Genomic DNA, 27,208 nt, shown 5'->3' with positions numbered 1-27,208 from the left:
AGTCACAGTCCTTAAGTTTTAAACAGCTATTTAGAAGTGTGTCAGAATTTAAAAATATATTGAGAAACTGTTCCATGTGTTTTAAAACAGCATCTGCAATGCATGCTGGCGCTTGTTTTCTAATAGCTATTACAGAAAACTTCTGTAAGTGTTTCCACGCTTGGTTGCTCTTTTGTGAGCTGACAACATAAATGTTTTTTGTGTCGTTGTGAGATGGTGATGGTGGAGACACTCACAGTATAGATATGCTGCTGTCCAAAATCCCGAAGGAGATCGAGGCGCAACTACATGTGATTGTCCCTGTTGGATCTGTTAGAAACAGATACACCTGCTCGGATGACTTACAGGGGTGTTTGTGTAGGATTTACCTTAGATTGTAAGCTGCTGTGTCATTGCAATGATACTGGGCAAATTTCTTTTCTGTTCATGTTCCAGTAAGTGGCAAGAACAAGTTGCCTTAGAGGGGAAAAACGGATATGGAGGGTCGTAGCAGCCTTGTGCAGCTTTGAATGATGATGTAGGCTACATTGGTGCAAAAGGATCAGAAGGGAATTAAAGGTTAAAAGGGCACTCCAGACAAGCAGTGTGCTCAGTAGTTTGCTTAAGATCCCCAGCTAAAGTGTCCTTAAAATAAATTTGGCATTGAGCACTAAATTAAAGATTTTCTATTTGTATTTCAGACCAGAAATCCCTTAAAATATAAATACTTCTAAGGTCATTGAGGATATATTTTCCAAATGCAAAGCATTTTTAAAGCAAATATAGCATTCATTGTATTAAAATCTTTTGAAGGCAAGTTGTTCACATAGTTTGTTGGGAGGAGTATGGTTGCTGCTCTTCGTTCCCTGTGCATCAGTGGTTATGTATTTTTTTGGATTGTGTCTGTTGGTAAGACAGGGCTGGTGTTTGTTTCTCCATCTAAAGGCAAAGATTGGTTCAGGAGCTGGAAATGCTATTGTTGTCTGCAAATACTGTTCCAGCTCCCCAAACTGCTACCATCCATTCAAAATCTGCTTTCACGCTGTCTCTGGCATTCCTGTCAGAGCCTGCTGACTCTGGGTGATGATTCCCTGCATTTTGGAGGGTGATCATCTTATTCTCTAGATCCAAGGCCAAATAAAAAGTGAAACAGAAGCAAGAGAAATATTGGAAAATGAGTCAACGTGAGTGTGTTTGGGGTTTTTTGGGTGCTGAGAAGCCTAGAAATTTGGGCAAATGGGTAATATTGAGAATTTTATTGCCAACCTAAAGAAAAGAAAAAGAAAAAAAGACTGTATATTTGCTATTTGTTATGGAAGCAGTTGTTCCTTGCTCATAAAAGGCTCAGTGATCTGATCCAGAAATAGAAACAGTGCTTTGTTGCTTAGAGGCACAAGTTGTGATGAGTAGAAATGAACAATGAATAACCCATCAGCTGAAAAATGCCACACACAGGATCCGAACTATTACAAACCCCAAACAAATTCATAGGTGTCAAGCTAGGTTTGTGAATAATTCATAAATAAGAAAAGTTTCCGTTTTACAGGGTAAATCACTCATGTAAGATTCTGCTCAGCCCCTTCTCGCAGTAGTGACTTGCAAGCTTGTGCAATCGCTGTGTTTTTTTTGGTTTTGCGTTTTATTCAAAACAAGCTTTTTTTGTTTAATTTAGCTGAATAGCTGTGTCAGGAATGCAGTCGGCATCCGTATCCCTCCACCAGCATTTCACAAGGAGCTGAGACATGGACCTCTGTGATCTTCTGTTGAACAGATGGCCTAACAGGAAAAAAGAGTCTAGTTCACGCTGCGATGGCCATTTACATTGCTTCCCCAAGATCCTGCTTCCATATACGCAGAAAAAGAGTTATGCAAAGAATTTCCCATCATATTCATTACAAGGGTTGGCAGAGCAGTGTGGTATGGAAAGCTGATCCGGCTTAGAGAGCTGGTAAGAAGGGATGGGTTTCTAATACTTACACTTTTTTTTTTCTTTGAGAGACACAGTGAAGTAACAATATCAGTGTTTCACTCTTTTTGCCAAGTGTAAGATCACCCTTGCTGAGATTAAATCCTCCAGTGACTTTTAGTTTGATGTTGGTTTTTGATGTTGCTGCAATAAGCAGCAATCTGGCCTTAAATAGGCAAGGAAGGCATTGGCATATGAGGAGCAGAAGCAGCTAACTACTCAGATTTGTGAATGATTTCTAATGTATTATCACCATCTTTGTCAATATCATGTTAGAGTTCATTAAAAATGACTTATTTTCTTTGAACTGATTGATACAGTGTTCACTGAAATGTTTTTCCAAGCTCCTGAATTTAGCTTGCATTTTAATAGATGAAACTCTGTCTTACCCTGGGTTTTGATATCCTCTGGATATCAAAACGTCAGTAGTGTGATTGGATTTTTAACAGATGTGTGTGTTTTAAGTCCCTCTTGAGCTGTGTGAAAGATGAAACCATACCAGTAAGCAGGGAGGAGGCATGTAAACAGAATTTTGAGCACAGGGATCACTGTGTATCTGCTAATTTCTGATGAATTCTGTAGGACGCTTCTCCAGCAAGCACAAATTGTCATGGTCAAACAGCTGCTGTAAATAATACTAGTGGCCACTTACAATGAAGATTCAAGTGGGGCATAAAGGTATTCTGTTTTTTTTGCCTATTTCATTATTGAACATACAAGATGAGTGTATATCAGTGTGTTGCACATGTTAACAAGGCTAGGCAAAAGTCCCAAAGATCACAAAGCTTATGAGTTAGTACGTAGAGATTAGACAATATCAGCCTTGAAAGTCCTTGTTGTGAATGTAAACAATAAGACTTGGCTATTGTTATCCCTAATGACTTATTCATCAAATAGAAGAAAATCTATATGGACAGGACAAGATAAATCCATGTTTCTTCACAAACATATGCATCAGCACATACTTCAAGAAGCCCTATAAAAGAGTATACTCTTCTCTAAGCCTGTCATAAAGGACTAAATTATGCTGCTGCACTGTGTGCTGGGGTAATATATTTGAGCAATCGAGACTTTTGAACGCTACCCGCATGTCTGTCCATTAATTAGGGAACTCATTCTGTCCCATTTGCCTTTAGTTGAGGAGGCTGCACTCGCTGGACATTCTGAGGAGGAAGGATAGCTCGTCTTGCTGGCATGCCTTTCCCATCTGCTTTCTATTTTGGAACATTTATGGGTTAGGCTGGGTAGGGGCAAATTCCCATTGACGTTGAGGGTGATCTTTTTTTTTTTTTTTTTTTTTTTAATCAGGGTGATAAAACATAAGGAAAGTGTCTCTCCTGATATGTTAAAGGAAATCCTGAATTTCATGGGGTTGGAGGTGGCCTTTGGACTCTCTAAGTTATGCAAAGCTTGTTTTAGAAACAGTTCTTTAGTAGCATATCTTCAAGCAGCAGCAAATCTGGGATTCTCAGTAGCAGAATAGTGGTTTGTTTTGTTTTGTTTTGTTTTGTTTTTTTTCCCTATATAGTAAGCCTCAAAGATTTCAATGTTGATAACTAATTACCCAATCTTAGAAGAGTTTCTGTAAAAGATGTTATTCTGCAAATGTTCGGTATAAAATTCCTTGTACTTTTTTCTTTGGAAGGTATTACAGGCTAGCTGGTTCTAAAGAGAAAATACCAAACTAATGGGTTGTTTATCTAATATTATTTGACAATTTGTATATATATTTGCAGTTAAAAAATAAATCTCATGCTGACAAAACTTAAAACTACTGGGACTGATCTCAGGCTGACCTTAATGTTCACTCTGCCTTTGCTTTGAACGGAGAACCGATCCTCAATGTTTATATTTATTAGGGAAGTGTTGGCTTTTAAGGAGCTGCTAGGAGCTTTCCATGAGGTTGCAGCAGCAGGCCTTCATTTTGTTGTTTCACTCCTGGTTAGCCACTGCAGGTGCTCCTGGCCCTGTGCTACCAGCCTTGAGGCTAAACCCGTACTTTGGTTTCTCCTGTGGCCACCTCGGCTACTTTCTCAGTCTGAGCAGAGCAAGCAGTGCCTCGCACGTACCTGCTGACTCCAGGAGCTGAACATGGCACGAGGAATGAGGCCTGAATGGGTCCTGCCGCTGCCGCCTCCTTGGGCCGGGTGCCTTGGCTCAGGGCTCACCACAGCCTCACGCACTGAAAGCTGAGAGTTACAGGGCACGGTTTAACAAGCTGCTGGGCATGGTCTCTAACTATAGTAACTTAAACAGGGAAATTTGATGTAAAACGTGTCGCTTAAGTACTTCTGAAGACTCTTTGGGGGTGTTTGGTGTGGGAAATGTAAGTGAATAGAGGCTCAGCAGGGCCTTCGCTAACTGCCCAGCAGCTCCCGTGGAGGCTCGGTGTCTGGCCCTGCCTTTCCTTGTCTGCATATTCCCGTGCCCTGCTGCACGTAATGCTTGGCTGCACCATGCTGAGGAGGGAAAACTGAATTTTAAAGCTGTAAGCTTTATTTGCTTTTGTATGAAAATCTGTTTCATGTTAGGTATGGATGGAAAACTGGCTCACCATAATATAAGTTGATTCAGAAATAGGAGAAGAACTGTGTAATAGTAGTGTAAATTATGCTGTGTATAATCTTTCTTTCAGTGTTTTCCTAGTTGCATGTTTTGATCTCTGAGGTCAACTTTTCTTTATGCTTCAGTGACTTCCATTGCTAAACATGAGACAGCACTTCTCCTCAAGATTTAGAAAGGCTTTAGAGCCTTCTTAAGGCTTGTAGCATGACTTAACTGTAGAGCATCTTAGACATCAAAGTAGTAATAACAGCATCTTCAAAAGCTTGATGAGTAATTAAAATTCACACTTTTTTTCAAAATTGCAGGTGTGTAGCTATACCAAGGTTTATTGTGTTAACATATACTACAAGTATGGCTGAGATTTTTGCCATACAAGAATGTGACTGAATATGTTAAGTCCTGCCACGTAGCAAGCATACGTGCTTGAGAATGCAGAAATCGGCACTTGAATCAGGCACTTGTGAATTGTTCCACTAGTACCACATGTGATATAAAAGTGTCTAGAGTTGTCAGGAGTGTGGGCATCATATTTTAGGTCAAGAGGGAATGGCCTCAAGCTGTACCAGGGGAGGTTCAGATTGGAAATGAGGAGACATTTCTTCTCAGAAGGAGTGGTCAGGCATTGGGGCGGGTTGCCCAGGGAGGTGGTGGAGTCACCGTCCCTGGGGGTGTTCAAGGGAAAGCTGGACGTGGTGCCTGGGGACATGGCTTAGTGGGTGATGGTGGTGGTAGGGGGATGGTTGGACCAGATGATCCTGGAGGGCTTTTCCAACCTTAATGATTTTATGATTTAAAAAGTGTTTTGCTTTTCTTGATGTTATTAGTGTTTGGTAAGCATCCTTAGATTTGAGTACTGTCATAACATTGATCAAAACACTTGGAAACATTTTCACTGGGGCTTAATACCAAATGTTAATGCGGCAGTTTTGCTGTTCACAATTTATTTTATGTTTCTGAAAAAACAACAAACTTCAGCTGCTTTCTGCTATTTGGAATTTTAGTTGTTCCTTGGCATTTGATTTCTAGCATCATTGTGTATGAAATGGACTTACTCAGTAGTTTCCTAAATAGCAAAAGGTTGAAGCCTTCTTTCTTATTGAGACATAATGGAAACAGACCAGGGAAAAAGTGCATGTGCTCGTGGCCTAGAGAATACCTGTAAGATTGAAAGTGCATACCCTTTGTTGGAAACACAGCGCTTAAAAAACTGATAGGCAAACTGTTGCATGCTGAGTCCAACCAGTTCTGTGACCAGGAAGAAACCGGTCTCTCCCTGTTCTTCTAAATTCATCCTTGTGATGGAGGCTGCATGAATGCAAGGTAGAGACTGACCCGAATGGGGCAAATGATCTCAATTCTTCTTAGCTCCTTTATGCATTATTATTGATGCAGTGGCTAAAGAATATTGAACCGTTTCAAATAAAAAAGGTTCTGAATCTAGTACCTTAGAAGAAAACTAAAACAGGGTAGGATTCATAAAGATCTTTTGGAGGAAAGGTTATGCTCAGCATGGAGTGTCTACAGCAGTGTGAAATCAAAATTTCAGAAAGGTATCTATGTTGAAAATGTAAACCTGTGGCATGTTACCGGTTTTTAGTGAAATATGCTGAGCCTTTGCCTTACCAGGGTGAAACATAATTGCATGTCCTCAAAGCAAAAGCTGCAAGTGGTATGCGTTCAAAATGGAAAGATGTGTTTTAAATGGACTGCCTGTAGGTTTGGAAATTGGATTCCTCCTTACAGTATACAGAGGCAAACTTGCAAAGGAAATTGAAGAGGACTGCTCTAATTCCGTTCCTCTGGTGGCTCACATCATGGTGCTCTGTATACCAAAAGTAATAGAGAAGGCTAAACAAATGGAAAAGCTTTGTTTTTTAAATGTAGTTTTAATGTTTATATCACAAGCAGCAGTGGTCTGTCTCAGGTATGGTTCTTACTTGAGGGATTAATGACAAATGCAGGATCGGAGTTCTGCATAGCAGTGAATCTCGGTGCTTTCTCAAATAACTACAGAAGGCAGTCTGAATGCCTTCTTATTTTTTGAGCAGTTTTGATAGTCTGAGAAATACCCAAGCTATCCAAACACACCACTGCTGTCCTTGACCAGTAGGTTATCCTGGCAGTACTGCAGGCTACCTGTTACATGCACTCACATTTAAAGGAAAATCTTTCAGGCTTTCATGAGATTACTCATCACAATGAGTTCAGGTCAGTGCGAGCTTAATTAACGTTAATAAAAAAATTATAATGATACATTTTATGTTGTATAAGACCACACCACCAAAGGAAGAAATCTCAATTATGCATTTTGAGAGATTTTCTTATTTCTCCTTGGGATTCTGTTTCCAACGTTGGATGCATGTAATTGGGGAAGCAGAATTGGCACTCAGTTTTCATTCCAAGTTGTCTATTTATGCAAAGATGGTTTCAGTTCAAATATCCCACCAATTCCTGTGCTACTACTTCCTTGCAGGCCAGATATCTGTTTAAGGCTTAGTCTGGTATTGTGAAGACAACTGAAGGGGAAAGGGACACCGAGCTGCATTTTTAATTGTAGTAGAAGCACAGTATGAATGTCTGTCACGCAGCATATGGTTTTGATAAAACCTAATATACACCTGGAATTACTATATTACTGTCAATGCTTGGAAACCATGAGTGAAGTCAAATGAAAATCATCCCTGGTTTCTGGAAACTCATTTGGCTATTTAAACTTTTTTTTTTTAAAAAAAAAAAAAAAGGCAGGGTGTAGATGTCAGAGAAATTGCCATCCTCAAATCTGTGTCAGGACAATGTTGTTGAAGCTGTCTACAGCACAACTTCTGCTGCAAGAATAGAATTTGATATATTAAGCCAGGAGGAATAGAAATACGATCTGAGACTACATTTCTGTAATAGAGATTAATGGGAAAAATGAAAGCTTGATTGCATCCACATGCTTGGAAAGTTAGTCTGTTTGCATGAATTTGTGAAAATTCTAGTTAGCTGAGTGTAAATCCTGCATAAATTGCTTGCTTGTTTGCGAGGCCATGAGGAGCAATTATTTTACAAAGATAGATAATCCTACTGAGAAACTGCGTGTTAATAATTTGGCACTGATTCTGATCCTGCTGAGTTTGGGAGGAGGCTTATTTGTCTGCTTCATTTAAAAGAGGATCAGGACCTGGGAGAACTGCTCTAAGTATATTTTGAGTTCCTTCTACATGGAGTATTTACAACCTGTTTCAACTGCAAACTCTTGAAATAGTAAGGGTAAGCCTTGCCTATGGAAAAATCTGTTTCCTCTTGAACTTAGACCCGTACTGAAAACTTCATGTTCTGAAAACGTGACTGAAGTTTTCACACTACGTCTTGGCCATCTGAAATGTTCATCTGTAATTGCCTGACACTCCACTCAAGTCACAGTACTTTAAGTTGTTACAAGACTCTTATTTAGAGTTTTAACTTTTATTCCTGCTTATGCTGGGAACATCTTCTGGTATCATCTGGTAATGATTAAAAAGTGTAGTCCCGAAAGATGTTTCATACCTGCTTAAATTACAGCAATTTTAATACAAAGAACTAGAGAATTAAAAGCAAGTTAGAGAGCTGCCCTTCTACGGAAGTTCACGTGTATCTTGCCATTGGTTTCAGTTGAAGAATTGAGAAATTTTATCTGTAGGAAACCATGCTACCATTGGTACCATGATGTGTAGTTTGTATATTGCAGCAACTTATTCAACCATTGCTAGTTTCGGTGGCATTTTTTGAAGACTGAAAGTACCTACTGAGAGTGACTGCTGGGACTGCAATGAAATAAAGCAATGTTGAAATAAAGCAAATAAATGTAAACTTTGAAGATAAAAATGGCATTCCACTTAAAAAAATAAATGAAAAGAAGCCTATTAAGAATAATTTCGAGCTGTAGTATAGACACTTGAAATTGGGGTGAAAAGATAATTTCAGAAAAAGATAATAGAGATACTAGGTTTATTTAAATCTCCTGGTTGCAGGAAATGAGAACCGGTGAGTCAGCTAGAATATCAGTAATTAGCTTCATCTCTTTGTAAAAGAAAAAAAGAAAAAGAAAAAATGAAAAAATGTACTCTTCAGACAATCTAAATGATTATTTGCACTAGTCTCAATTCTAGAAGTTATCCTGCCCTGCTTTGGACCTTTCCTCATGGATGTCAGACCAACATCCTGTGGGTCAAACAGCCGGTCGTGGTTTTGGGAAGGAACAAGAAGTCTTTGATAGTCTGAGAAAATTTTGAAGTGGGGTAGATAATTTGCTAACATGTTTTCTTTCATAGCTGTTTAATCGCTTACTAAAAAGAAGCGCTTGGTGTCTCTTTCTTCAACAAAAAGAAAAGGGATGATCCTAGAAGGCTTGGAGGTAAAAGCAATCTAAACAATAACAAATAGATGAATCCATGGAGGTGAATCCAGCTTGAAAGGCTAGCCAGCAGAGCGCTTGCAGGGGACAGCTATGACTTCCTAATGTACAGAAATTACTTAGATGCCAGTGTAATAATGGATTAAAAAATGGATTTACCAGAGATTTTGAAATACCTCCTGAGAGTTTATTAAATAAAGTAATCCTTGGGGAGCGGGGCACACAATTCTATTTGGGATTTGAAGAATACTCAAGATTGAAAATAGTCAAATATGGCAGAAGGTTGACAACTGATGGCCCAAATGTCTTTCCTAAGAATGTATTCAGCTGTGCTCCGTAGGAGGAAACAAGCAATTAGATAAGTGGCTCGGCACTGACTGCAGGGTTTGTTGTGAGCTCTGAGGAACTCGAGGCAAACTAACAGCTGGTATAGATGGGGTGGTGTGGGGGCCGCGTCTTATGGTTTTGGGTTAATGTTATGAACTCTGTTTACACTGCATCTTAAAGATCTCTGTTCGTGGAAACTCAGTCTTTCTGTAACTTTTAGCTTCATCCGTTTAACCAGAGTGCCACGACTTGGTGCAGTGTTTGTAACGTGGTTAACTAACAGCCTTCATTTCAATGAAATCCTGCTCGGTTCAGCGCACTCACGACCACGCGAACCAGTCGTCTTGTGTGGTAGGCACTGTGTGTAGGCTACCCAGGGGACAGAAGGGTGCATTTTGGATGGATCTGCTCACCAGGTACAACACTGGAAGCTTCCACCCAAGAAGTGGTATCAGGTCAGCTGTCACCACCTGCTGAGTGGGTGATGTAGCATACAGCCATTTTTCCACCTGGAAAAAACATGGCCAGAAAACATGTTTTGGTAGATACCATTAATTTCTGAGTGAAATTTAACATTGTGCTTATGACACTGCATTCCAAATGAACTGCAGTCCACAGGAAATAAATGTGTACCCACTGTTGGACAATTCAGTTTAAAAAAAATAAAAATAAGGCATCCAGCAACACAGGCATCCAGCTGGGCTCAAAAAAACCCATGTGAATAATAGCCTCTGTAGATATTAATAATTCTGTTTCTGCTTACTATCAAAGAGACCAAGAAGTGAGTCATGATAAAATATTCCAAATTATTTGTATATTAAATGTACTGAGCATTTGTTTGATTAAAACACAGGGATGTGTCTGATGGCTCAAAGGCACAACTGGTTTTAAGCTACTCAAATGCTTTGTTATTGAACACAACTGTCAAGTTATTTGAGTAAAAATATTTGTCAAGTTTCAGTAGCTATCAGATGGTAACTCAGACAATGATCAGAATTCTGTGCAGCGATGGATCCAGTTTAATAATCTTCAATCGCAACTGCATGGTTTGGAGTTTAAGCACTAATACTGTCTTGTGTCATGAGTCCATCGCAAAATTCCCCATGTTATGGAGAAATTTGTGTTTGGATTAACTTAATGTTTCATTGTGGAGACATTTGCACCTTCTCTGAATGCTTGTATTTGCCAGTGTTGGCAAGTGAGCTCTGCTTCAAGGTAGCATTTCATTTTCTCTTCTTGGAATTGGTAACGTTCAGCTAGAAAGTGTCCACCCTAACAGGACGACACACTTGAAAACGAGGATGCTGCCAGCGACTCTTCTGTTTAGGTTGCTGTAGTTGTAACAGGAGTTTCCATAGGCAAACAAACACTGCCATTTCAAGGAAAAATCTGGTTTAATTTAGTTCCCGTGGGAATGAGCAAATCAAAGCGATCACAGCTGGTAAAGATGTGGATTGAAACGACTGAGGCATCTTTCTCCTGTGCCACTACGCCTACACGGTGGCCTGCATCAGCCTCTAGTTTGCAGCTTTGAGTTGCTCCTTTTGAGAAATCCTTGCCCTACCATACTGTGTGGTGGCTTGTGAGATGGTCTTAATTCTGTCCTGAATTCCCCGTGCCAAACTCCATCCTTGGCTGTGCTGTGGTAAACCCAGAATAGCATCGCCAACTTGAACAGCAGCTAACACTTTCTGCTGAAACCAAGCTCAGCAGCGCTGAGAATTTGTTGCAAAAATAACTCTGCGTGTAACCTTTAACATGTTCGGAGTTTGGAGCTGTAGTGCTGATTTCATAAATGTGCAAATAAGTGACCATATGGTTGGAACATTCTTATGTAAAAACAAACTCTTTCAGAAACAATTCCTCTTCAGACATCGCTATAGTTGCCTTTTGGCATTGCATTTAGTATGTGTTTTCTGTCACAAATATAAAAGGTAATAATCCCTCTGCAGTTGCCTAGGAAGTGTTACATATACAAGACATATGGAAGTTTTACATGAGTCGCAGAGGCCATAAATGTTGGCCAGCAATGTAGTAGCTGCATGTGTGCTAATGAGATATTTAATTCTGGCTGGCGTGTACAGCGCTTCTAATACTCTGCAATTGTGTAGGAAATTATTCAGCCATTTGTTTTCAGTGATTAAGCAAACAAAGAGTCTGATATATTGAAAATAGGACTCTTTGAACAACTTGGGGTCCAATCCTTTCTAGTGAAGTAAATTTTTCACCAAAATATGTCTGGTCACTGTCCTGTTGATACAACAAGGGATTCTAGAGCGTCTTTCAGAAAATTGGACTCGATGATCTTTCGAGCTCCCTTCCAGCCCCTACAGTTCTGTGAAAATTCATATTGGTTCAACCCTTGGGGTTGAAAGAAGCATGGCTTCTTTCCTTGTCAAAAACAGGACCCTTACAAACACGTCAGCCTGACCTGCTGATCTCAAGAGACACTGGAAGGCGCAGTAGGTTTTGTCTGATGCACACTGATGCCGTCGAATGGTGTCTGGGAACCTCCAGGGTAGCCATCTGGTAGCATTCAATCTCAGTGGCTTTAGAGCAGCCAGATGAAAGTAAACTGAACTGAACCTTTTTATGAACCTCAAGCCATCCATCTGCACACCTCTCTCAAATGAGGCTGTGCCCAGCAGATACCCGTGGCTCACCTGGAAAGGGAGGAGAAGGCGTAATGGAGTTTGTAGTCTGTGTGCTTCATCTTTCCGAATGTGTACAGAGGAGAGAAGTAAACCAAGTTCAGAGACAAACCAGAAGTGGAAAACATGGGTCAAGACAAAATAAAAATAGGTAACGTAAAGGGTGTGCTGGAAAAGGGCTGTTGGTGAGCTTTTAGATGTCTTAACTGGTCAGCCACTGTCTGGGTAGAGCAGAGTTAGGTGGTTGGTGAGGATAATCACGAGGTTAGTTATTTCGTGTCTGTTGACCATTACTCATATATCAGACATTCAGACATAGCTTTCAAAACCAAAAATAACTGTTATTGCTAACTGTGTGCATATCATGTCTGTTTAGGCATATCAAAGCAGGTTTCGGTTGCCTGTTTTGGTACGGAGAGGCAGCAGACTTGACCTTTGTCTTGCTGCCCCCTGCCTCCAAGAAGAGCTGATGTTGCAGTAACTGCGATGTACTGATTTATTCTTTAATTGCTTGCAATCAACAACCTACAACATGCTTTCCTTGAATATCTGTCTACTTGGTGAGAGAGAACTTTATTTTTAGCCATTGGGTTTTAATGAGATTCGGAATTTTATTTTTAAAGTACGTACCGTATTTATAAACAAACGATGAGGCACACATAATAAATAGCAATTACTTTTTCAGAAAAGTCTTCGCTGACTGCTACCTATAAACTCATTTCTTTTTGGCATTTCCTCCTGAGAGAGTTCTTTAGCATCTATTTATAAATGATGCTCGTTATACAAGTAGGTGTATGCCTTGAACTTAAAAAATTGATCATTTTTTTCAGAGGGTGTATTCAGAGGCTACGTATTGAAATCCAGCTATTTTCATGAGAGAGAGGCATGCGGCAGCAGCCAGTTGGCCACAGGTTAAATCAGGTGAAGAGGATAGTTAATATTCTGCAGAATCCTGAGCCTTCTTGGAACTACATTTGCAGGAGGCTTTGAGGGTTACTAATGTCCCTGCAGCTCATTTTTGTGGGCCTTCTCTTTCAAGGCTCAGCTGTAATAAAGCTCTTGGGTCCTAAGAACAAGATTTGTAATGTCTTTAAACAAAGATATTAAGCTGAATTATGACCATTCCCTCTCTTTTGTTTATTTGCCCATTTAATAAGCTGTACTTTATTAAGCGTTTAAATCAATTGCCTATTTTATCTAGGTGTTAAGATAGTAATTGATAGGATAGATAGTTATCAGACTCCTGGAACTGCAAAGCAATAACACCTCTTCAGGTTTAGTGTACATTTTCATGTGTTTTAAAAAATGATGATGCAAACGAGTTATAATTAAAATTATAGAGACTTCTGGTCTGTTGACTGTAGAGAGGTACATGTTCATTTTTACAAGATTCATTTACCTGATAGACTGGAATAGCTTCATTGCTAATGGACCTGGTTTTTTATAGTACTGCAAAGCGATTTATACCATATTTATAAATAATGGAATAAGGACGGTCTTGAAGTATACTACGGCAGTGACCTTAGCAACATTGAATGCTGGCAATGAATCTATTAAAAAGTTTTTCACTGTTGAGATTTATAGAATTGTTTATGATTCTACAGCACACACCACTGTTTGTTTCTCAGTGAACCTAGGCTTATGGCTGTGTCAATCAGTCTTTTATTAAAGAAACATTTATGAAACATGGGAAGAAAATTCTAGAATTGACTGTGGAGCCTTGAGAGCAGAGCATTAGCAAGATAGCTTTAGAGCAATAGCTCTCATCTGAGATTTGATAATGATTTCTGCTTTGTAAATCAAAATTTGAGTTTGGTGCTGGAAAGGAGAAGGTGATTTGTCCACTGATGCTATTCCGGCAAACATCAGCTGCAAATGCTCTTGGGCTGATTTGTGATGTAAGGACCTGCTCTTGAGATGCAGGTGTAAAGAAACACTGGACATCACCTTGCAACAGTGAAGAGAGAAATTTTGTCATGAATCTTCATGATAAACTGCACAGTCCTTGTTACAGACCCAAACTGCTAGGTGTCAGTGCTCCCAGGAATCTGAGCCAAGGTTTAGAATGAGCTTTTTGGGCATGAGAAGTGTAGTGAAGTATCACTTCGGTGTTTGTGCTCTGTACAGATGCTAATTAATTTCTAAGTGCTGATTTTCCACACTGAATCTAACAGTAGTTTGGGTACAAGTATACCCGTATTGAGTACAGCCTGCTAGGGACCACTCTGAGCTGTAGCTGAGGCCAGAAACAAGCAGTAGAGAAAAGTCTGCATGTTTTTTTTCCTAGTCATTTGCATAGCACTGCAGTCCGTTGTTGTGCAGCACCAGGGCTTCTAGCACCGTGACCATGCCTTCGCTAGGAACTGAGATGACAAGAAGTCCCTCTGCTATGTTGGATGCTATCTCTCTCCCAAGTGCTTACTTTCATTGCTGTTTTGTGCCTTCACGTTGTGGTTTAATTTTCTTCAGGACAATGGAATAATCCCCATTTGTAAGTGGGGGAATTATGAGTCAAAACGTGAATCCTCTGTGCTAGCTTCACGTAGGAAATATGTCAGTTTCTGTCTGTCCTTGGTAAGAGCTACACATTGCATTATAAGGACAATGCTTTTAACAACAGAGCAGTGAGGAAGGTATTTTCACATGATGATTTGAATATTCTTGTAAGGTTAAAATTGCCTCCCTTTAACATATAAGGTCCTTTCCTAAGCATGAAGTGGGACAAAAGCAACAAAATATAAAAGTAAGAAAAATGGGCGAACAAACTTGGGATGTATTGCAAGATTCTGCAATAACCCAGAGTGGCTGCAAAGCTTCTGGACTCTGGGTGCCACCTCTTGCTGAGCCCACTTCTCTGTTGGTGAGAGCTGGGGTTCTGAAACTGCTGACAAAATATTTCATCCCCAAGTCCCTGCTTCACGGCCTTTTGCAGAATCCCATCATCCACCTTACAGCCCTCAGCTAATTAGGCTCTGGTTGGCTTTTGCAGTCACTTGATCTCTTTTCGATGTCTGTGGGTCACCATTATGCAGCCTTTGGAAAACATTTGTAAGAGGAGCGGGGTTGGATAATACCTGTGATTTACTGGTGTCTGGATGCCACTGAAAAAGCCTACATTAGGGCTCAATCGGTGGAATCAATGCACAAGTCTGCAGCGTGCAATTATGAAACTGTGGGACACTGGTTTCCCTACTCCTGAATATTGTGCTGCAGTTACTTGGTTTTGCATGAATCATAGAATCATAGAATATCCTGAGTTGGAAGGGACCCTTAAGGATCATCAAGTCCAACTCTTGACACCGCACAGGTCTACCCAAAAGTTCAGACCATGTGCCTAAGTTCACAGTCCAATCTCTTCTTAAATTCAGACAGGCTCGGTGCAGTGACCACTTCCCTGGGGAGCCTGTTCCAGAAACAGAAGAGCTGCAACATCCTCCTTCTCAGAAAAACTGTGAAATGTGCAAACCAGCCCCATGTTTGTTAATCATCCAGTTTCCACCAGCAGAGGGGTGGGCAGCAGGGAGGAGGGGATCGTGCCCCTCTGCTCTGCCCTCCTGAGGCCCCACCTGGAGCCCTGCGTCCAGCTCTGGGCCCCCAGCACCAGGAGGATGTGGGGCTGGTGGAGCGGGGCCAGAGGAGGCCACGAAGATGCCCAGAGGGCTGGAGCACCTCTCCTGGGCAGGAAGGCTGAGAGAGCTGGGGGTGGTCAGCCTGGAGAGGAGAAGGCTCCAGGGGGACCTCAGTGCAGCTTGTCAGTACTTGAAGGGGGCTTCTAAAAAGATGGAGAGTGATTTTTTGCTCAGATAGATAATGACAGAGCGAGGGGAACCATTTTAAAACTAAAAGAGGGGAGGTTTAGGTTAGAGGTTAGGAGGAAATCCTTCCCTCAGAGGGTGGTGAGGCCCTGGCCCAGGCTGCCCAGAGAGGCTGTGGGTGCCCCATCCCTGGGGGTGCTCAAGGCCAGGTTGGACAAGGCCCTGGGCAACCTGATGCAGTGATGTAGTTGGAACTGGATGGGCTCTGAGATTCTTTCCAACCCAAACTATTCTGTGGTTCAGTAAAAGTTGGTGAAGTTTTATGCTGCAGTCTTAACTTTCTTTAAATTAGTACAGCAAATATTTGCAGTTGCTAAAGCAATATGTGATCTGTCTTGTTCCCAGAGAAGATTTTTCTTACAAAAAAAGCTCAGCAACATAATTCTTTTCTTGACATAAATTTCCAGAAGAAAAGGTCTTTACAAATAAAGGTTGTCTCTATTTAAAAAATATTTTCCTATTATCCGACAGTTTCCCAAGTGAATGAATTGTCCTCATGAATTATATGGAACTCAACTTGCAGTTTATACTCATATTTATCTGTGAATCAGGCTCTTTTTATTCCGTGGTAGATTAATTCAGTATGGCCCACGTTGGAGAAATAAAACCCATGGGTCTGATTTTGTCCTAATATTTGGAAAAGGGATAGCAGCTATGAGATATGCCTTGTTTAATTTTGAGTTTGTACAAGCGCTGCTGTCTGGGGTACATCAGTCAGGGAAAGAGATTTCTAAGCCTTCGTCAGTTGTTATACACGAGCATGAGGAGTAGGGATATAAAAATGGGGGAAGTATGAAGAAGGTGGTAATCATAACTTTGCATAAAATAAGAGCTATGAATTCTGTGGCAGTAGCTTAAAGCCAGCGTATGGAAATACTTTTTTTTTTTTTTTTTTTTTTTTTTTTCCTCCTCCAGCAGCACAATGCATAATTAAACTGTAGAGCTTGTTGAGACAGGGTATTGTGTCTGGCTGACTCGACAGGAGTCGTGGAAGGAAGATCCACCTGTGGCAAATCAATGAAAGGGGGAGATGCTGCTTTGCAGGTTTAAAAAAAAAAAAAAAAAAAGCGGATGGTCAGATGGTGAAATGATAAATTCTACCACAAACTGTTGTGATGGTTAAGTTTTTTTTTTCAAAATAGCCACTTTGCCACTACTGGAGGCCCAGTATCGAGGTAGATGGATGTGTTTTCATGTATTGTCCTTGCACATATTTATTTCATACTCAGTGCAGATGCTTTTAAATATCCATCCTATGGTGTTCAGACTGACTGGACAGAATTATAAATGTGCTTTACCAAAAGCTGTGCAAATATGTATTGTATTTGGGAACCTTCCTAGGAAAGGCGTGCGCTTCCTTAGTTAGCTGGCACAGGTGCCTCTTGGTAGATCTCTCCTTCTGCAAAAATGCCAATGGTTGCAGACTTCCTGGTCATTTTACAAGATGATGAGCTGGCTCCAACCCTAATCCGGTGCGACTGAAATACTGGGAAAGTCAAAGCACTGCTGCAAAGGAAAGTCACAGCTCACCACTCTGTTGGAACACTTGGAATTAAAAAGCTGTTGTTGTAAGAATGGCTTTCAAATGCAGAGGATTTCCAAAAGGAGTTTTGAGAGGATTCCTTAAAAGAAACGAGGCTGCAGTACAAGAGACAAAGTGCTCGAAAGATGCGCAGGTAATTAGCCAAGACTAGCTGCAAACTGATTTTCTCAGTAGGGGAGGCTATCAGAGGTGCCCCCGTAGGGTCTGTGCTCTGTCACACGCTCATAATAACCTTGAAAGGATGCTGAGAAATCATACCTGCCATTGAAATCAATATTATTCTAAATAACTTCGGTCTCCTTGGCTAGCAGCTGTCCTTCATTTTGGTATCCATCCACACAAACTGTGTAGGAGGGTGTGTTCATCGAAGGTTCATAGAAATAGACCTTTCTTCTCAAGTACGAAAAGAGGCTGAGGAATCACCCAAGGTTGTTCAGCCTGGGGCAGGGAAGGCTACGGGGGGACCTGACAGCAGCCCCCCGATGCCCCCCAAGGAGCGTTTCAGGAGGTCTGAGCTGGGACCTTTGCTTCAGGGAGCGTCTGGAGGATGGGAGGCAAAGGGTGTAGCTGCACACGAGGTGTTTCAGACTGGTTGTAAAGAAAGCCCACGAGGAAAGCCAGGTGCTGGAGCTGGTTACCAGAGGGCTGGGCAGGCTTCCCAGGAGCTGGGAAGGACTCCGTGGGTAAAAGCTCCAAGGACAGCCCAACGGGGCCTCATGGCAGGCCCTGCTCTGAGCTGGGGTTGCACTAGGTATGGCCCGAGACCCCTGCCAACCCCAATTACTCTGTGGTGAGTTCGTTGTTGTGTCAACAAGGTCAGATGGCAGACCCATACCTTCCTGAGGACGGAGTTGCTTTGGCAAGAAGCAATGCTGTGTTGTGGAAATGGGCTCGTGTGTTGGTGGAGCTGCTGGAAAACCTGCCCGGATTGTGAGGAGTTGGCTCCTCAAAAGAAAGTTCTGTACCGGCGTTTGGTTCTCAGGGTTTTCGAAGCCTTGTTTTGCAGTTGAGCATGCTGACAGTTTCCTTTCCAAGTTTACGCTCAGTCTTTAATGGTTGCTATCATTTCCCTTTTAACCGGCACAGTTCTTCAAAGCCAGCAGTGAAGGAGCATCAGCAGAGGTCTGTGGTGATCACGAGGGCTTCTCAGTGGCTCATTTCTTCAGCTGTCATTTGTCAGAACACACTCATGTAATCTTAATGAACAATGTGCAAAGCCATTAAAAACTCAATTACGGCTTTCTTTTTACTGCAGACGTGAGAAAATGCAATCATAAAGTGCTGATGTGTAAACACAATAGCCACCATCTGCTGCAAAGTAGCATTTCAGCTCAAAAAGAGGATATATGTTGCAGATGCATCAATAATAGGAGGCTTATCAAGGCATCATTATGCACCAAGCAGGGGAAAAATTGAAATTTATGGCCAGCTAGAGAGCACTTCATGGTTTAATTCCCCAATTTTCAGTGGTATGTTTAATAACTATGAGAGAGTGCCTTTTTATGTTCCCTGTCGTTTGAATGGATTTTTAAAAATGAATTTATTTACCATCTTCCCTTCCTCCTTGCTTCTGACTGATCTGAACATAACACGTTCGTTTTTAGCTACCAGGAAGCTGGTAAAATCAGCAAGATATTAATTAATGTAACCTGTTGATCCAAGAGCACTAAATTTAATTGACCTGATACTCAGCTGCTTTAATGAGCATGTGCTTCTCTGTCCAGTAAATATATAGTAATAAAAACAAACAAACCAAAACCAATTTTCACACAGCATAGGTAATGTCTTCTCCCCAAACTATTTTTTTTTTTAGTTCAGTGTCTGTTTTATGACATTTGAACTTTCCAGATGGAAGTAAACAAACAAACAAATAAACAAGAAAAACAGAGCTAAATGATTTTTCTGTTATTATTCCTGTTCCAAATCGCTCTAAGTAAGAGTTTCTCCAAGATACCTTTTGTTTTATTCAAATCCTTGCCTGGAGACATTTAAGTGGCTTTCAGTCATGCACTGATCAATAATTTTCATTTGTGACATGTTAATTCATTCCCTAGTTCCTTGTATGAGTGGAAAATGTGACAAGTGGCTTGTTGGTGCCAGACCAGATTGTACCTCTTTTATTTGCGCATATAGGCCTATAAATTGAAAATAAGTCCCATCAGCTTCAATTCTGCATTCATTCTAAAGAGGGCTGTCAGGCTCTGAATCACAATATGTCACTTCATTTTAAAGATAATAAGGAAAAACACATTTGTCCTTAAAAGGCTTAAAATATTTTTTTTTTTTCTTGGTGAGAGCAATTTTTGAGTTCTTGGACCTGCTCTAAGTGATGTGTCCTGCCCACGAGAGCTTCACTGGGCACGGGCTTCCTAACAGATCAGCGGCTCCCAGCTGCAGGTCGTGGAGCACGCGGAGCAACCTGGGGAAGGGTCTGGAGGCTGGGGACAGGACAACCATGCAAGTCCACAATGCGAGAAGGACAACGCCAAGCATGTACAGCTGGGGCTATTTGGAGACCAGTTTGTGGTATAATTTATAGTACAAACAATTCATGGTACAATTCATTCATAACAGCAAGATGTTGTAGATGGATGCATTGTACCCAGTATCAGTTTCAGTCCTGATGGGACCTTTACACCCCTACTGAGGCCAGGCTGGACATGGTGGGGGCTGTCTTGACCAGCCAGGGAAAGGGTTTCTTGGGGGAGCTGCCCCGTGACATCTCCCTGGAAGTAAGTGCAGGTAGAGACAGCTGGCAGATGGAGGGGTGTGAGAACTTCTCTCTGCCAGAGGTGGCACCGTAAGTGGAAATCTTTTATATTTTCTACTGTCACATAGAGTAACTGTCTCCAGTAAACTCCTGATAAGAGATACTAAGTTTTTATAGTATTTTCTCATTTATCTCTAGGTATGCTATATTTAAAGAAAAAAAGAAAGCAACCATAAATTATAACTAAGAGACTATGAATAATTTGCATATGGCAATTACATGTAAGGCTATTCTTCTAGAAACTAAGACTATAATTATTTCGTTAAATGTCTTTTGTTGGATGGCTATTTCGCTTGCTCCTGTTGTCAGTCACTACATCCAGGCTCCCTACTCCCTCTCGAATTGCCAGCAGTTGCACAAAGGGCCATTGTCATTCTGCGAACAGCGTCTGATTCACTTGTTTGGTGGGCGGCAAAAAAATAAAATCGTAATTATTGCTTTGAACTTTTTATAAGAGCTGATGTTTTTCTCCCGGAGGAAAGCTCATTATTTTTATACGTGGATCTGTAAAAGTGAAATACTCCCTAACTCTATCGCTGAAACACTTGCCTACCCTAGCACAGTTCAAGGCTCTGCTGCGTTACACACAGAACAGCTTCAGAGTAGATCTTCAGGGCAGAGATGCATTTATTACCCAAATGCAACAGAGAGAAGGGTTGAGGAGGTGAACAGAGGTGAAATGACGTGCCTTGTGATCCCATTGGGGTGAAGCAGAGATGAAGGAGCAGAGATGAATTTTCCTGGGTTCCTACCCAGGGTTTGCAGGCACTTAGTCCAAAATCTCATTGCCCAGCATCTCTGCTTTGCTTTACTAAGTGTTTTAATCAGCTGTGCCTCAAATGTGAGATCTGGTCAATGTACAACTTGGCGTCATCTCATTTTGTACTGTTTCTGAAAACGCCACTGAACTGCTGCAAGTGGTGCGTTTTGTAGCAGCCACTGTATTCCTCCACAGGAAACAAAGATACACTACTGTTACTCAGCAGTTACACAGTGGCTTTTCTCCCAGGTTCTCAGCAGCAGTTATTACTGTTCTTACTTGATTTATAGGGGAAGATGAGGCAGCCTGTACGTGCTGCCGGAGGTCATGGAGGTGAGTGTTGTAATTAGTCTTAGAAACCAACCCATCAGATTTCCAGCTGTGCTGCCTCCTCAAGCCTACTGGTAATTGGACTTTGGGTAAGAAATTATTGTAGGTCATACAAACTGCATCCAGATCTCAGGTTCTCAGAACTTTAGTTTATTTGGGTGTATTTTTAAGAATAATATGGCCCCCAGTGAAATCTCTTATTTAATTGAGGAAGGGGATTTTGTGGTTGACTGGGAACAAAAGTGTATCAACAGTTGAACATTTGTCAAAATCTCGTCTTGCAGACTATGATTATTTGAAAGAAATTAAAAAGTTTGGATTCAGCTCATGTGTTTCTTGAAGGTCCTTGCTGTGAATCTGGAATTTCTTGATTTGGGACCTTTGGGATTTTCAGCATATCAAAATGAAAGATAGGGTTGCCAGAGAGCATCTTGCCTGTAGCTTTTCTTATTTCTTCGTACAGCCTCTTCCCCAGCTGTGCTTGCATTCTACTTGAATTTTCCAAGGTCTCTAGAGTTTGTGATTTCTTTATGAAAGATTGACTTTTCTTCTGCATCCATGCTTTTCAGTACTTTACAAAAGGCGTGTGTGTGTGTGTGTGTGTGTGTATACACCACATAAACACAGGGAAGAAAAAAAACAAAAAACAGTTTTGTGGGAGAAAGTTGCTGGCATCTGCTGATTAAAAAGAAATTAGAATATATGGCTGTTCAGTGGACAGAATTGATCAAAATGTTTATCTGGCTCATCTGAGCGTCTGTCACACTGCTGTGGCATGGAATAGGGAAAGTCAATAGGTTAGAAGTGAGGCAAAGCTTTTCAAACTCAATCTTCTGCGAACTGCAAGAGGCCAGTGGAGAAATACATTTGTAGCATGACTTGGCAGCTGCATCAGAATTCAGAATGTCAAGAGGGCTGCATTTGATTAGAAATTATTATGCCTGGCTGCTGACACATGGATTTCCCCCCCCAGATCTTGGTATGTTCTTCAGCTTTTTCTGCAAGTGTCTGCACACACATAAAGCAGATCCTTTAAACAGAATTGAATCAAATAACTCTCATAATGTTTTTCCTTATTGCTAACATTTGTCACCTTGATGCATCTGTAAAGAGATGAGTCGAGACACAACGTGCTGTAAAATAACTGCCTGATGAATCAAAACACGAGTTCAACATCCAGTGGCATGGTTAATATGATGCAAGCTTCGGGGTTAACAAACTCATAAATTGCCTTAGTATCTATCTTCCTATTTAAATTCAGCTGGTCCTTCCTTCCTAGACGTGTAATTGTCCGTGTAGCATTATTTCTAGCTCTGATGTTGCTGTACACTAACAAGCCTAATTTATGTGGGTTCTGAAAACTGTATTTCTTAACATATTGCCACCTTCAAAAGCTTTCGGTGCCAAGATGCAGAGTTAACAGGTGTAGATTGGCACGAGGTGGGTAGGGGCCATGTAGGTTAATACCAGCTAAGAATTTGGTCCATTGTTAAAGCGCTTTGTATTGAATGTGCTTTTGGGAAACCAGGTATTTGGGACTGTATGTGATAGGAGAGTCTTGTGGTGAATATGATTTTGTTTAGAGGGACTCTTTTATTCCACAGTCATAAAATAATAAAAGCAAAGTAGCATTTTTAATTTGATTTTTGAAGTTATCTAATTAAGGTGGTTGTAGTTGGCCCTGAATCTATTTGTATTTATACCCTGTAATTTTAATATCTTTTCTGTTACCTAACAACTAGCATAAAATAACTAGTTTGAGTTCTTCAGATAAATGTTTTGTTTCCTGGCATCTAAAGGAATCATTGACTTTTCTAAGGAAGCTGGTTTTACTGAAAGAGCTGAAAAAAAAATGCTTTGTATTTTTCAATCTTCCTTCTCTGTCTGTAGGCTCCTTCATGATGGTGAACAGCTCTGGGCGGGCATCTGGGCAGAAAGCTCACTTGCTTCTGCCCACATTGAAGGAAAATGACACACATTGCATCGACTTCCACTACTACTTATCCAGCAGAGACCGTTCGAGTCCTGGCTCTCTGAATGTCTACGTGAAAGTGAACGGAGGACCACAGGGCAATCCCATATGGAATGTCTCAGGGGTTGTTACGGAAGGATGGGTGAAGGCAGAACTTGCCATCAGTACATTCTGGCCACATTTTTATCAGGTATGAGTTTCTAATATTTTTCTTTCTTTTTTCTCTGCTCATCTCTCTAAGTATGAGCTATAAGCTATCAATAGTAATAGGTATTACTGAAAATTAAGTTGAGATTTTTTTTTTTTTTGCCTCCTCCTTTTGCATCAGAATGAGTTTATGTATAGCAGTTCCTGTAGCAAGAGATGATACAGGCATTTCGACATAGTTCTTCACTCTTCACCCTTAAGATGTTGTCAGGTCACAGAGAAAGTTGGACCACTGAAGTTAAACTATTGGAAAGTTAAGACCCACTTGTATATTGTGACGTATGCATGTAAACAGACTTGTAGTGGCACTTTCTTTCCATGGTTCTAGATAACAGTAAATACAACAGGCTGTCTGCAAGTGTAACTGCCTCTGCGTAAACTTGTCAGACCTACTTTTGGCCTTTGGTTGATTCCGTAAGAAGGAATGATTTAACATTTCTCCATTCAGCTTGCATCTGGGTTATTGCTGCCCATACGAGGGCATACCAGTAAAATCTTGTACCATGTTATCAGTGTAAGTAAACTCTTCACCAGATCCAATCTCTGTCTCCATCCCTCCTGTTTTTAACACTGTGCCTGTAAGGTAGTTTGACTTGTTCTGTCAAGAGATTTTTTTTTATTTTCTATTTTTGTTAAACAAGCACAAGTTGAATGCATAAGTTATTTTCTGGTCATATTAATTTTATAGCTACTAGTTAGTAGACCACCTCATGGGGCTACTTCAAACTTCTTGCAGTAACTTTGGAGTCGCTGTTTTAGTTTTAATTAGAGAAGGTTGCACACAGTGGATTCACTTCTTGTTGAGCACTGAAGGTTTTTATCTTCAGGTTTTTCTTGTTTTGCATTCAAGAAAAAAAAAAGCCTGGGAGGTAATTGCACCCTACACCTTGCAGGAAAAGGAGAAATACATACGATACTAATAAAAGCATGAGTGAGACAGGAATTGTGATAGAAGAAACTATGAAAAGGCAGTGAATACTCTGTGGATAGAAAACAGCAGGTAGAAAGGCTTTTGCTTTTTTTTTCTTTTTTTCCTTCCTTTTAATAACTGGGTAGGAGGTCTATAAAATCGGAGCTGAAGTAGAATGCTTTAATGTTCTGCCTCCGAAAAGGAGTTGGGAATATCAGCAGAATAGATAGAGCACATTGTGCAGGGTGAGAGGAAGGGATAAAGAGATGCAAATGCACTGAAAGTGGTGTTTTAAGGGCTGTGCACAACTTGTCACTTGTTCTGAAATCATATTAAAGTGCTTGATATTCATATTAACATGAACCTGGTTGTGAACCAGAATTTGCTTCATAGTAGGTGCTCTACAGAGAGAACAGAAATGATCTTTCACCCAGATAATCAGTGCTTGAAAAACCTGGAAAAGACAGTCTGATCTCAAACCAAGAGATCCTTCTCTTAGATACACCAATACTAGACTTCCTGAGCCTTAGTTACATCTTTTGCAAGTCTTTTTAGAGGTCAAGTTTGCTTTTCCTGAGCCAAAAAATCCTTTAATTCAAACAAGAATTTTGTACTGCTTGCTGCGCAAAAATGAAGAGCCTGGAAGCCAGCAGTGACTGGCTGGGAGTAGTTCCTTTCAGAAAATGCAGGGGTTCTCTCCTTCTCTTTCTTTTCCCCAGCCTCAATTTTTTGATGGATGGGGTGGTTGTTTCCTTCTACTTATCCTTGTATTTTTATTTCTTAAGCGAGATCTGTCCCACAGATCATGGGGGATCTGATAGACTGATTTATAACCAGTCTCTGATTTTATAAACCACTTTTCTGTTGGTGATCTGCATTCTAGCGACTCTTTACATATCTTTAAAAAAAAAAAAAAATAAATAAAAGAAAAAGAAAAACCTAAGCTCTCAAAAATGAAGGGAAAAGCACAGTCAAGGACTTCTGTTAAATGATTGTTGTGTGACAACCTGATGTAATGTAACGCTTCTGGCTAAAGGAATCCAGAGGTGGCAGGATGACAAAGCTTGGGTGTACTGATGCCTAGGGAGTGTCTCATTTTATACTCACATCTAGGGTATGCCATAGAGCATTAGTTGTCAGCTTTAAATCAAAACTGCCTGCCTAGAGAACAATTTGTGCACAGGGGGCCTGAAAGTATTTCAAAAGCACCAGGTAACATGAGGGGGGGGGAAAAATAAATGAATTTATCCAAAATTACGAAATCTGTGTCAGGCGAAATGGGGATTATTCTCTTAATACGTGGCAATCAACCACCATGAATTGCAGTGTGTGCTGAAAATTCTGTTAGGCAAAAGCATCTGAAACCATCTGCCCTGGGTCTGAGGCTTTGACAGGTACCTGGAGCTTTGGAGACGTGACCAGTGGAAAACAAGTAACCGAGCCGCTTGCCAGAGGGTCGTGTTTTAGGTCTGGCAGCTATGCTCAAGGGTCGTGTGAGTCATCCAGCTCCAGAAGCACTCTGCTGAGGTATAAACATGGGGATGGTGGAGATTTATAAATTCTACCCTAGAGTTAGTCGCACTTGGATTCCCAGTCTGCATACATTTTTAGTGTAGCAAGAAAAAGCTGTAATAGTACTTGGAGAAAGGTAATACGTGTAATCTTGAGTTACTGCTTGCCATAAGGATGAACTTAGTCCCAGAATGCGCCAAGTGCCGCGCTGCAGTCTGCCAGGAAGAGTTTTTTTGATGTATAGCAAGGAACGTTATTGATCCACGCCTGAAGAAAACTGTTGTACCACAACAGATGAGCCAGGCTACATTGCTAACACAGACATTGTTGGTATATAGCAGCAGTGAAATGTAGGATTGTTTATGGGGAAGGAAACATGAAATGACTTGGTATTTGCAGTTCTCAGGAGCGTTTAAGAAATGTGTAAGAGTAAAGCGTTGCGTTTTGCCAGCTACATTAGGTTCTGAGAGCTTCCTTAAATATGAAGTAGTATTAAATGCCCATTTCTCAACCATTGTAATATATTTCAACTGAAGCTAAAAGGACATGAGAGCGACTCGGTCTGAAATGTGCAAAGCTGGGCCTCCTACAAGCATGGATTTCTGCCTTTTTCTCATTGTTGGGTCTCAATTCCCAGTTCCCAGGAAAACCTGTGTGCTTCTGTGCTTCTTGCTTTAACGGGGCTGAGATGCAGCAAAAAGACAAAGGGACGACCATGTGGAATTGTGAATTGGGAAATAAGGAGGTGTGAGCGCAGAGTGAGACAGACAATGTTGTTTTGACAGAATATTTTATTGTGTGAATTGCGAGGAAACCTTCACTCTTCAGTGGTTTCTTCACCAATGTGAAGAAGATTAAATCCACAGTCCTTTTAGGAGCTGACTCGGTTGTCACTGACTCCAGGTGTAGGTTGTGTTGTGCTGTATTAAGACCACTGAACATGTCACTAATTAACGGAAAACAGTTCTCTGTGTATTGGTGCTTACTTTTGCCATGTACAATTAGCCAGTGAGTTGGAGAATTTTTCTTTCCAAGTCCTTGGCTTTCAGGAAACTGTTGTAGCTTAGCATGGCTTATAGCTACTTATAAATGCAAAACTAAAATAAGGTTTTTATAGCTAGTAAGTTGCAGTTCAGTACGAGTTGGAGAGGAGTCACTGTTGTTGCTTTATGCTGCTACCAGTAAGTACCATTTTTATCATGAAGATTTTTTCCATTTATAAAGTAAATTATCCTTTCCACTCTAAGGACATGCATTACACTCTTGGTTTTTACAGTCTGTTGAGGTCTATTGAGACTCTTGATCACATGAAACACTCATAGATGGTTTTGGGATCGTTATATCATCTTCCAGAGATTTGCTGCTGCTTCTTGTCTCTTGGACAGCCTATTTTTTGTCCACCTCCCAGTGGTGTAGAACTCTATTTCTAAACATTGGTAACTCGTGAACTTTTCTTAGTTCATTTTTTTGCCCATTTATTTTTGTATTCTACCTGTTTTTATCATGGCTTTTTCCTAATGGACGTA

General features: G+C 40.8%; 1 protein-coding gene across 5 annotated transcripts in view; it reads left to right on the top strand.

Annotated features, from left to right (window-relative positions):
* PTPRT (protein tyrosine phosphatase receptor type T) overlaps window positions 1–27,208 on the top strand; it is a 573,321-nt gene that overhangs the window by 265,133 nt on the left and 280,980 nt on the right. For all 5 annotated transcript variants that reach the window (XM_084537660.1, XM_084537664.1, XM_084537663.1 and 2 more), the window contains one exon: window positions 22,972–23,243. In XM_084537660.1, coding sequence (XP_084393786.1) covers window positions 22,972–23,243 — 272 coding nt within the window. The remainder of the gene's footprint in view (window positions 1–22,971; window positions 23,244–27,208) is intronic.

The sequence above is a fragment of the Aythya ferina genome (genome assembly GCF_964211825.1).
Source record: "Aythya ferina genome assembly, chromosome: 16".
Lineage (NCBI taxonomy): Eukaryota > Metazoa > Chordata > Aves > Anseriformes > Anatidae > Aythya > Aythya ferina.
This window is presented reverse-complemented; position numbering and strand designations above follow the sequence as displayed.